Genomic DNA, 10,926 nt, shown 5'->3' on the forward strand with positions numbered 1-10,926 from the left:
GTAGTGACTGAAAAAGATTTTTAAAAGAAATTTGTATGAATAAATATCACTATATTTATAAAAAGTCTTTATGTATAATAACATGGTCGTTTATTGAATTGAATGGACAGATACATTAATGAAATAAAATATAAAGGCAAGCTACAGTACATGCATTTAGCTAATCTAGACAACTGGGACTACGTAGCTATGCTAGTTAGATAGAAGGAATAGTATAGCTGTCCTATACTAGCTTGGTTTATGCTCAAGGCTAGTGCGTGCTCTACATCTGATTACGATATACCAATTTACGTCCTAAATATATTATCTGCATGATCTGCTAATATAAGAGCCAGAAATGTTTGGAAAACATTCAGGTTAGCTATTGTACATTAGCTAGCTTAGTTAGCTTGCATGCTATGTTCATGTAGCCCCACCCATCGCTACGTAACCGACCAGTCATTCTTATGAAAGACGAAAATGGGCTTGTCCGTTTCACAACACTGTGTACACAGATCACCGTAGTCAAAGCATGTTAGCAACTCTTACTGAAAGAATACTACAAGACTGCAACACCGTTTATATTATAGCCTACGTCAAATATGTCGTTCTACAGAAATGCCGTTTGGTTTGTTAAAGGACTTCAGGAATATACCAAGTAAGTAATTTCGTCAAGTAACAGTATACTGTAGGCTATATGGCTTATCCGTAGACAGTAATCTGTTGCCCTCTTACAAATTCAGTTGCGTGAATCTGTATATCACTGTCTCCAAATACTGTTCGCCTTAAACATGATGAATTTGAGTTTGCGGGTGTCTAAGTCTTGACAACTGTGTGTTACAAAATAAATGTTAATTCAGCGTGACCCTAATACGTCAGTACTCTTGCTTGTCCTAACGTTTTTATACTTGTCATAAGAAAGCTATTAACCTATAACCGACTTGACGGCCTGATTTGTGGATTTAATTATTGTGTTCTCCAGAAGTGGATATGAAGCTGCAGCAAAGCATTTTACCCCAGGGGATCTGGAAGTGAACCTGAGCGGAAGGTCCTTCATGATCACTGGAGCTAACAGTGGCATTGGGAAAGCGGCTGCACATGAAATAGCCAAAAGAGGTACAGTGTCATAGACAGGACTGTTCCTATTCATCTAGAACTGACTCACATCAACCACAAGGCTACACAAAACAACAGCATGTGATATATAACCGCTGTTAGTGTGTGATTCCAATGATTAACCAAGTTATGACACTATAACGTCTGTCTCATAAAAGTTCACAGATAGTAAAACCAACTAAATACATTTGTGTGTTATATAAACTCGATGCGTTGAGGTGGAGTAGTGTTGCCGAAAGACCTAGCCCAGGTTATTTGAAATTGTACCTTGTGTAGACTAATTAAATAGCCTAAATATAGGGTCAACCTCCCCCACCCTCGGTTACAGAACATACATTCCCTTGTTTGGTTTTTATGTCTGAAGGAGGGATAGTTCACCTGGTGTGTCGAAACAAGGGGAGAGCCGAGACTGCCAAAGATGAAATTGTGGAGCAGAGTAAAAACCAGGTAAGGATCACCTGTAAAGCGCCTACCTGACCACGGCGGCTGAAGGGGTGTCAAACCCTGGTCCTCGAGGGCCGTTGTCCTGCGTGTTTTAGATGTTTCCCTGCTCCAACACACCTGATTCAATTAAATGGGTTGTTATAAAGACCATTCATTCAAATCAGGTGAGCTGGATCAAGGAAACATCTATAACATACAGGACTGTGGCCCCCAAGGACCAGGGTTTGACACCCCTGCTCTAAGGCATTGAGCTGAACTACAATTTAATAAAAGTTTAACTATTATTAAGGGACAGAACTTAAAAATATGTTATTAAAGGTGGTTTCGCACTACTCATCATTGTGTTTTTCTTTCCAGAATGTGTTTGTTCACATTGTAGACATGTCCAATGCCAGGCAGGTGTGGGAGTTTGTGCAGAGCTTCGCTCAAAGCAACAGTGTTAATGTACTGGTAAGCAAAGCATCTCACCAATTCCATTCTGTCCACCGAAAAACACTTAAGATCTCTGTGGCATTGCATGTAAAAAAGGGCGACACAAATCAGTTTGATTTGACCAAACAAAGTGTGAAGTTTAATCAAAAATCGCTATTTTCTTCTCTGCTTTTCTCTTCCAGATCAACAATGCTGGCTGTATGGTGAACCAGAGAGAACTGACAGAGGAGGGGATTGAGAAAAACTTTGCCACAAATACACTCGGTATGGACTGAAGTACATTTGTATTCCAAACCTCACAACATGTCCATAATCTTATACAGTATTAGCTTGTATAGCTATTCTATCAGCACATACGTTGTTAACATTCATATCCTGTATTACTAGTATCATATTTGCAACAGTTCTGTTAAGGAGTACACAATCCCGACATTACTACCAACAGTTAAGAGCAAGCGCTTGGTGTGTTTGACTGTGTGGACCTGCGCGTCTCCCCTCACCTCTAGGAACCTACATCCTCACCATGGCTCTGATTCCAACCCTGAAACAGGCTGAAGACCCCCGTGTGGTAAGTCATGTTTCACCTAGTTCTCCAAACTCTTACTTGACATCGAGCATGGCAGCATGGTGATGCAGCAACATTTGTACCAAGGTGTCGTTGGTCTCCTTCGCTTTGTGCTCCCTGCCTTGGTCTGCTCTGTATTGCCAGAAGAAGGACATCTGTTGGTTTCTATTGAAAATTAAGGGTGCTGCTTGCAGGGCCCTCTTGTGGCCGCTGCTGATAAACACTCAAAAAGACTGCATAACGGTATCACAAAATCAACAAAAGGCAGTCTGGCAGCTGGCGGTCTGTTTCAGAGTGTAGTCTAGTATTTGTAATCCGCCCCCCCCATCCCTTCTGTGAAGCGCATTGTGTTGCTTTCTGGTATGAAATGCGCTATATCAATAAAGTTTGATTTGGTCGTTGTCTCCATGCAGGTCACGGTGTCTTCAGGGGGCATGCTGGTCCAGAAGATGACCGTGGACGACCTGCAGTCTGAGAAGGGGACGTTTGACGGCACGATGGTCTACGCCCAGAACAAAGTAAGCACGTGCATGGGTTATTTCACACAGAACGTATTTCCTACAGAGGCGTTCTGTTGATGTGCTTTGTTGTGTTGTTGCCTCAGAGACAGCAGGTGATTCTGACGGAGAGGTGGGCCTCCCAATACAAAGAGATCCACTTCTCATCCATGCACCCTGGCTGGGCAGACACACCAGGTAGGGCCTCTGGTCTGAGCAGGGCCAAACACACACCAGGTAGGGCCTCTGGTCTGAGCAGGGCCAAACACACACCAGGTAGGGCCTCTGGTCTGAGCAGGGCCAAACACACACCAGGTAGGGCCTCTGGTCTGAGCAGGGCCAAACACACACCAGGTAGGGCCTCTGGTCTGAGCAGGGCCAAACACACACCAGGTAGGGCCTCTGGTCTGAGCAGGGCCAAACACACACCAGGTAGGGCCTCTGGTCTGAGCAGGGCCAAACACACACCAGGTAGGGCCTCTGGTCTGAGCAGGGCCAAACACACACCAGGTAGGGCCTCTGGTCTGAGCAGGGCCAAACACACACCAGGTAGGGCCTCTGGTCTGAGCAGGGCCAAACACACACCAGGTAGGGCCTCTGGTCTGAGCAGGGCCAAACACACACCAGGTAGGGCCTCTGGTCTGAGCAGGGCCAAACACACACCAGGTAGGGCCTCTGGTCTGAGCAGGGCCAAACACACACCAGGTAGGGCCTCTGGTCTGAGCAGGGCCAAACACACACCAGGTAGGGCCTCTGGTCTGAGCAGGGCCAAACACACACCAGGTAGGGCCTCTGGTCTGAGCAGGGCCAAACACACACCAGGTAGGGCCTCTGGTCTGAGCAGGGCCAAACACACACCAGGTAGGGCCTCTGGTCTGAGCAGGGCCAAACACACACCAGGTAGGGCCTCTGGTCTGAGCAGGGCCAAACACACACCAGGTAGGGCCTCTGGTCTGAGCAGGGCCAAACACACACCAGGTAGGGCCTCTGGTCTGAGCAGGGCCAAACACACAACTGAGTCAAATACACTCCAGGGTCACATACATGCTTGGCATGTTTAAAGGTGTTAAGAGTTTGTATTTATTTAAACCACTTTCAGCAGAATTGTATTTGACACGAGTCTTTCTTTGTCGATTTTTTTCCATTCAGGAAGTGACAGGTTCAGTTAAGATTGTGTGTGTGTGTGTTTTTCCATAGCTGTCCAGTTGTCCATGCCCGACTTCCACGCCAAGATGAAGAACAAGCTGCGGACGGAGGCTATGGGGGCAGACACTGTGGTGTGGCTGGCAGTGTCACCCATGGCAACCAAGCAGCCCAGTGGACTGTTCTTCCAGGGTTCGTTTAACACCTCCTAAAACAATATGGACAAGGACAACACTTTTTTTTTGGGGGGGGGGGGGGGGATGCGGGGGCGGGGGGTAGCTTTGGAGTGATTTAATATAATCCGATACATTTTGTCAGGATTTTCCATTTTTTTCCATTAAATGTCCTCTACACATTGTCAGGATATCCCCTTCAAATTCTCACGTTTGTGTCCTCCTGTCTTCCATGATGGCGTGCAGACCGCAAGGCCGTCGCCACCCACCTGCCCCTGGCCTCCTCCAGGTCCTCCAGCGCAGACGAGGAGAAGCTGCTGGAAGTCCTGGATCAGCTCGCCCAAAAGTTTAAACCCTGATCTCTCCTGGGGGGGGGGGGGGGGTCCTGGGGAGAGACCCTCAGACCCCGGTGGTGGAAGGCCCCCCTGGTCCTGGGGAGAGACCCTCAGACCCCGGTGGTGGAAGGCCCCCCTGGTCCTGGGGGGTCCTCCTCTGGTCCAGGAGGCATCACATGGGGGGAGGAAGAGACGACTCACTTCCATCTCAGTGGAGGAGTTGGAGGCTCCTTCCCATAAAGAAGCTCTCACTGTGGTGCCAAACCCAAACACGTACTGTGTACTTCAGATAACAACATCCAAAGATGCATGTGGCCACACTGACACACTCCTAACTACAACTCCATGGCTTGATGTACACAGTTACGGGATGAAACTTGGGTTGATACATTTATAATAAATTACCGGTACTTTCATATATTTGTAAATAATCGAAGTGCATTTAGTTTACCACAGTATAGGCAGATATGGGATGATAAAAATATGATATAGGAAGGACAATGCATCTCAGTTGCAACCTGTATTTCAACCACTTTCTGTAGACATTTGTCATATTTTAGGCATTTTTATTGAACCCTTAATAATGTCAAACCTATTGTGCTTTTGTGTACTTTTGAACGTATACAAACAAACATTCCTACAGATTTCCTGTTGCGTTTGTGTGTTCTGTTTAGTAAACAATGTAGCTTACATTTTCAGCTAAAACAACACTGAGATTAGCAAGTGACTGAATCTCAACGATTTTTATGTGGACCATCATTGTTTATGCGTATATGGAGTTCGGTTGAAAATAATGACAGGATGCGATCTACAAAACAGACACGCCCATTGAGATTAAAACGTAGCTAAATATTCCCCTAAGTCACTTAAATGTTTAAATGGTTGCATTTCATTTATGTACGCCTTCATAAAAAGCATCGAACAATTAAAGCATCGAAAGCACAGAAGTCAGGTGACGACCCCAAGACACTGCAGTAAAACAATGAACTTTCTCACCAAACTGATGTGACAAACTGCAATCTCCCCTACATGACTCTTTCAAAAGTGAAATTGTTTCTAAAGGCACGGAAGTTTCTGTGCTTTCTTCAATTAGCCCTACATCAGCGTTTCACAATACGGCAGAAGAACATATTTTGTTGCGCATACTAACTTCAAAGAACAGACGTTTTAGAAGAAGTCTACGATCACATTGAGTTGCCTGGAGTAAAACTTTGCAAACTAACGTGTGATGAACCAAGCCCACATTAGTTTTTTTGATTATAGGTTTTTTTTGTTTTGTTATTATTATAGTGAACAACAAACCGCCATTACGGACCGAAGCCTGTTCGAATCTATATTTAAGCAATGGATTCACCAATGTGCCTCATCGACAACGTGGATGGTGTGCTTCGACCTGTCCCAGATGCCATCGACCACCTTATGAAGATCCGTCAGCCCGTCGTCGTAGTGTCGGTGGTCGGGTTGTACCGCACCGGCAAGTCTTTCCTCATGAACAAACTGGCTGGCAGGAACGACGGTGAGTAAATCGTGCAGACCTGACCAGCTAAAAAAAATGAAAAGTAAAATATGAGATAATGTATTGAAGTCCTACACGGCCCCGCATATTTTATTTTCTTAGTATTGTAATTTCAGGATTTGCCCTGGGATCCACCGTTGTAATAAGGAATAATTTAAAATCATAAAAAGTGTCCTGATTCTTTGTATTTAATGCAGGATTACACACACACACACACACACGTTGTTGAAAGTAACTATTTTCTCAATGAATCTCCAATTGTTTTTAACAAATTATTTAACTATCACTAACTAAAAAATAACAAGTTAGGCTACTCTGAGTAGTTTTTGAAGCGAGTATTTTGTAATTTTACTTAAGTACTTTTTTAACACCTGTAATTTTACTTGTAATTGAGTATTATCAGAGCAATGTAACAGTAGTTGTACATAAGTACACATTTTCTGTACTCTCTACACCACTAAAAATAAAATACAAAAACACTGTCATATGTCAGGTATAATAATGTATGAGAAACTCTCAGTTGCATATGGAAGGCTGGAGGCAAGGAGTCCAATCTGGGCAAACCAGTCAGTACACTATGAGCGTGGTTACAGAATGTTTACAGCGTAGGCCTATTGAATGTACCCATGAGCAATTCACTTTTAGTTGTACAAGTTTAAATTTATTTAAATAAATTTAATTGGCCTGGGTTTGTTTTATTGTCTATATTTAGATTATTATTATAATTTTTTAAATTGTTGTAATTTCAGGATTTGCCCTGGGATCCACCATACAGTCCAAGACTAAGGGCATCTGGATGTGGTGTGTGCCTCATCCTAAACAAGCTGACCACACTCTGGTGCTGCTGGACACAGAGGGACTAGGAGACGTAGAGAAGGTGAGGGGGAACATTTAGTTTCTTTTTTCTTGTCATCCCTACATTAGAAAATTGTGTTACAAAGACTGAACAACTGTGCAACATAGTTGATAAAAAAATACATTGACAGGCCACTGTGTGGGGCTCTAATGCTGAAAGATTGTTTTGTCTCAGGGAGATTCCAAGAACGATGCCTGGATTTTCTCCCTGGCTATTCTGCTCAGCAGTACTCTGGTCTATAACAGTCGAGGGACCATAGACAACCAGGCTGTGGAGAACCTCCAGTATCCTTCCAGTTTATAAACATGATATTCTTGGTCTGCTTTGGAAACTCCCTTGGTGGTTTTATGAAGAGGAAGGGGATGTTTGTCCACTCATTATGAAACTGAAAGAGAATATCTTGTACACAATGTTCTGGACAGTCTGGAATGTGTGTCTGCTCACTGTGTCTCATGATCAAACCAACTCAGACTGAAACTGAAGCCAAGGTCCACTGCTGACAAAAGGTCACATCCTATGCATGGGGGAGCTAGTGTAGATATTTTAAAACATCGCCTATCATTAGTCCCTGTTCTTATCCTTATCCAGATGCCAGATATGTGACTGAGCTGTCAGAGAGAATCAAGGTGAAGACCCCCAGCGATGCTTCATCCAATGAGGAAGAGGAGGGAGGGGACGCCCAGTTTGTCCAGTTCTTTCCTAACTTTGTTTGGGCAGTCAGAGATTTCACTCTGGACCTCAACATTGATGGTAAAGAGGTGACTGCAGACGGGTATCTGGAGCACTCTCTGGAACTCAAGAAAGGTATTCATTACGGGTGGAGGGGATATAGGGCATATGATTGTTGAGTACCTTTGCTTGTTAAGTACCTTTGCCACTGATGTATATAATTTTTTTAAATCATGTTAACATGCTGGTTACCCAACTTCTCACAGGTAAGGACAAGAAGACCATGAACTACAACCTCCCACGAGAGTGCATCCGCAACTACTTCCCCACACGCAAGTGCTTCGTGTTCCCGATCCCTACTTCCTCTGCAAGCATGTCCAGACTGGAGTCCATGGATGAGAAGGATCTCGACCAAGGCTTCAGGGAGACCACAGACACTTTCTGCAACTACATTTTCCAGATGAGCCACGTGAAAACTGTCAAAGGGGGTGTAGAAGTTACTGGTAGAAGTAAGTCAGATAAGCTAGCTACTACAACACAACACACAGTCAATAGAAAATTTAATCAGTTGAGCTACTCTAAGACAATTGATGCAATACACATATTTATTATTCATTGCTACTGATTGGCCTAAAAGGAATACGTCAGTCTGAAATATTGGTCAATGCTTGCAGTGCTTGGCCACTTGGTCAAACTGTACGTGGAGACCATCTCCCAGGGCGGAGTTCCCTGTCTGGAGAACGTGGTGCTGGCCATGGCCCAGATAGAGAACCAGGCAGCGGTGGAGGAGGGGCTGAAGCTGTACCAGAGCTGCATGGAGCCGCTAAAGACCCGCTTCCCAGTGGACATGGACCAGATGTCAGATCAACACCAACGTGCTGACCAGCAGGCCACCCAAGAGTTCATGAACCGTTCCTTCAAAGATGAAAATGGGGATTTCTTGAAAACCCTGGGGGTAAGAGTTTGATTGTTGCACATTTGACGCTTTAGACAGGTGACACCAGCATCAATTATTAACATCTTAGGATGTAATATGGTTTTCAAAACGTTACTCATCTGACCTCTTTCAGAATGGTATTAAAAAGCACTACGAGGAACTTCTGACCCAAAACGAGGAAACCTCAGAGAAGAAGTGTCAGGATCTGCTGAGGGATCTCTCCACTCCAGTCTCACAGAAGATCCAGGACGGGTTCTTTGCCAAACCAGGAGGCTACGAGCTTTACTGTGATCTCCACGACAACTTGGTGGCATTGTATCGTTCCACACCTAACAAAGGAATCCGGGTAAGAATGTGAATCCCTGTGTGGAAATATGAAAAGGCGAAACCTTAAACTCTCCTTTGTGATATGCTTCATAGGAACTTGACCTAATCACCGTTTATCATGGGATCTACTGAGATTTCTAAATGATCGTTAAAGCAGCATGCTCATGTCTGGTCTCTGCAGGCTGAGGAGGTTCTGGAGCAGTTCCTGAAGGAGAAGAGTGTTGAGTCCAACTCCATCTTACAAGCTGACCAGAAACTTACTGACAGCGAGAAGAAGATCCATGGTAAGACCTTTGCCGCTGAGTTTGGGGCCACAACAAGGATGTTTCCAAACCAAACCAAAGTTGAATTATCAATATGAAACTAGCCTGCATAGGAACTGTCTTCCAACGAGATGTTCATCGGGAATGATGTGAACAAAATGAACGTTTTAGCGTATCATTTTATGCTGTGTTCTTTAGTCTTTACTTTAACTGTGGTGGTCAACTTTAATTTTTTCCTTCTGGATTCCACCAGAGGAGAAGGAGAAAGCTGCTTTGCTGGAGCAGGAGAAGAAAGCTGCAGAGAAGAAACATGAAGAGCTAAAGCTCAAAATGGAGGACGATCGCAGGAGCCAGGAGGAGAAGATGATGAAGATGGAGCAGAAAATGAAGGAGGAGTTTAGGCAACAGCAGGAGGAGTTCAACAGGGCTCTAGATCGCAAGCTGAAGGAGCAGAAGGATCTTCTGGAGCAGGGACACAAGCAGAAGGCTGACTTGATGAGGATGGAAATCGAGGCCTTCAAAAGGAACAACATGCCATCTCCCCCTGGTCCAGGCTGTGTAATTCTCTAAAAACCGTTCAGAAGGTTCCACGATGTCTCACGAGTAAGAGCAAGTACCGCATACACCAAGGGGCCCGGGTTTGTTTCCAGCCTGGGCCGTTTCCTGCATCTCTACCCCGTCTCTTCCTGATTTTTCTTTCTGTCAGATAAATAAAGCTGAAAAAGGCAACACAATGTATTTTAATAAATAAAATATTTTTTTTGATTTGAATAGATTCTTTTGATATAACGATTGTGTATTAAAGGTCACATGATATACTATTGCTTTTATTTATATGCTTTTATATAGACATTAGTGGTTCCCTATTACTGTATCTGAAGTATCTTTCCCGAAATTCAGCCTTGGTGCATAGTTACAGCCACTATGAACAGTCCCTCAATGAGCTTTCCTCAAAATGCGCTGTTTCTGTGTCTGTAGCTTTAAATGCTAATGAGGAGGAGAGGGGCAGCAACATGCACTAATGTTTACAACAAATGTATCGCAATGGCTCATAGCCCCCGTTGCTGAAAGATGCCTCGAATTTAGCCATTCTCATCTGATCACCCTGGTTTGCAGAGGTGCACACTCAGTCATTTCAATGAGGTGAAAGGCGGATATCGCGAGCCATAACACCAACAGCAGAACGGTTATCCAAATATCAAAGAAGTGTACAACACTCGCGTTACAGCGTTTGTATTCACACACACTTGATGCCATCTACCTGTACATTAGCGCCAGTAACTCAGCTGTTAGCTGCAGAGCTAATGTTACAGCCACGTTATAAGGGTAGCAAACTAGGTAACCATATACAGTAAAGGAACAAAATGATATAGCGTTAGAGTAACTTACTTGTTCAAGGTTTGTAGCTTGACCAAAAAGATTTAGTAATGATCCAGAATTTAATTTCAACAAAGCCAGCTTTGTGTTGGCTAAAGTTGAGGAAACAGTAGTGGCTGAAATGTTAAGCGCAGACATACAAAACTTTGGGAAATTGTGTCGGCGCATTTCCAGCGAAATTGCAATTAATATACTGGTTGTGCAGAGGCTTGGATGAAGGAACTAAAAAAATACTTTTGTTTTGATTTGTACATCCAAACACTGAGCAACTGTTATGCTTCGCTCGTTTGCTAGCCA

General features: G+C 44.1%; 2 protein-coding genes and 1 long non-coding RNA gene across 3 annotated transcripts; 2 read left to right on the forward strand and 1 right to left on the reverse strand.

Annotated features, from left to right (window-relative positions):
- The first annotated feature begins 457 nt into the window (after positions 1–457).
- Positions 458–5,100, forward strand: dhrs12 (dehydrogenase/reductase (SDR family) member 12). Its single transcript, XM_084689635.1, has 10 exons — positions 458–637; positions 962–1,095; positions 1,460–1,542; positions 1,897–1,989; positions 2,154–2,235; positions 2,478–2,539; positions 2,950–3,054; positions 3,141–3,231; positions 4,231–4,368; positions 4,596–5,100. Exons 1-10 carry the CDS (start codon positions 582–584, stop codon positions 4,706–4,708), a joined length of 957 nt encoding a protein of 318 aa, XP_084545761.1. The 5' UTR covers positions 458–581; the 3' UTR covers positions 4,709–5,100.
- A 147-nt stretch (positions 5,101–5,247) lies between these two features.
- LOC146233595 (guanylate-binding protein 2-like) lies at positions 5,248–10,023 on the forward strand. The gene is made up of 9 exons (XM_084689633.1): positions 5,248–6,200; positions 6,950–7,077; positions 7,231–7,340; positions 7,652–7,860; positions 7,992–8,234; positions 8,400–8,680; positions 8,796–9,008; positions 9,171–9,273; positions 9,506–10,023. The coding sequence occupies exons 1-9, from the start codon at positions 6,029–6,031 to the stop codon at positions 9,820–9,822; spliced, it is 1,776 nt and encodes a 591-aa protein (XP_084545759.1). The 5' UTR covers positions 5,248–6,028; the 3' UTR covers positions 9,823–10,023.
- LOC146233596 (uncharacterized) lies at positions 5,981–10,711 on the reverse strand. The gene is made up of 2 exons (XR_014741754.1): positions 10,642–10,711; positions 5,981–6,227 (listed from the first exon to the last, which is right to left on the reverse strand). It is a non-coding gene; the product is annotated as an uncharacterized LOC146233596 (long non-coding RNA).
- Between the last annotated feature and the right edge of the window lie 215 nt (positions 10,712–10,926).

Source organism: Hypomesus nipponensis, chromosome 23 (genome assembly GCF_054491055.1).
Source record: "Hypomesus nipponensis isolate SF chromosome 23, ASM5449105v1, whole genome shotgun sequence".
Taxonomy (NCBI): domain Eukaryota; kingdom Metazoa; phylum Chordata; class Actinopteri; order Osmeriformes; family Osmeridae; genus Hypomesus; species Hypomesus nipponensis.

What these genes read in the sequence shown, in the direction of transcription:
- LOC146233595 (XM_084689633.1), top strand. Translation starts at nt 6,029, where the DNA reads ATGGATTCACCAATGTGCCTCATCGACAACGTGGATGGTGTGCTTCGA. An exon ending in CACCTAACAAAGGAATCCGG is followed by an intron (nt 9,009 to 9,170) that starts GTAAGAATGTGA and finishes TGGTCTCTGCAG; the next exon opens with GCTGAGGAGGTTCTGGAGCA. An exon ending in CAGCGAGAAGAAGATCCATG is followed by an intron (nt 9,274 to 9,505) that starts GTAAGACCTTTG and finishes GGATTCCACCAG; the next exon opens with AGGAGAAGGAGAAAGCTGCT.
- dhrs12 (XM_084689635.1), top strand. Translation starts at nt 582, where the DNA reads ATGTCGTTCTACAGAAATGCCGTTTGGTTTGTTAAAGGACTTCAGGAA. An exon ending in TGGAGCAGAGTAAAAACCAG is followed by an intron (nt 1,543 to 1,896) that starts GTAAGGATCACC and finishes TTTTCTTTCCAG; the next exon opens with AATGTGTTTGTTCACATTGT. An exon ending in TGGTCTACGCCCAGAACAAA is followed by an intron (nt 3,055 to 3,140) that starts GTAAGCACGTGC and finishes TTGTTGCCTCAG; the next exon opens with AGACAGCAGGTGATTCTGAC.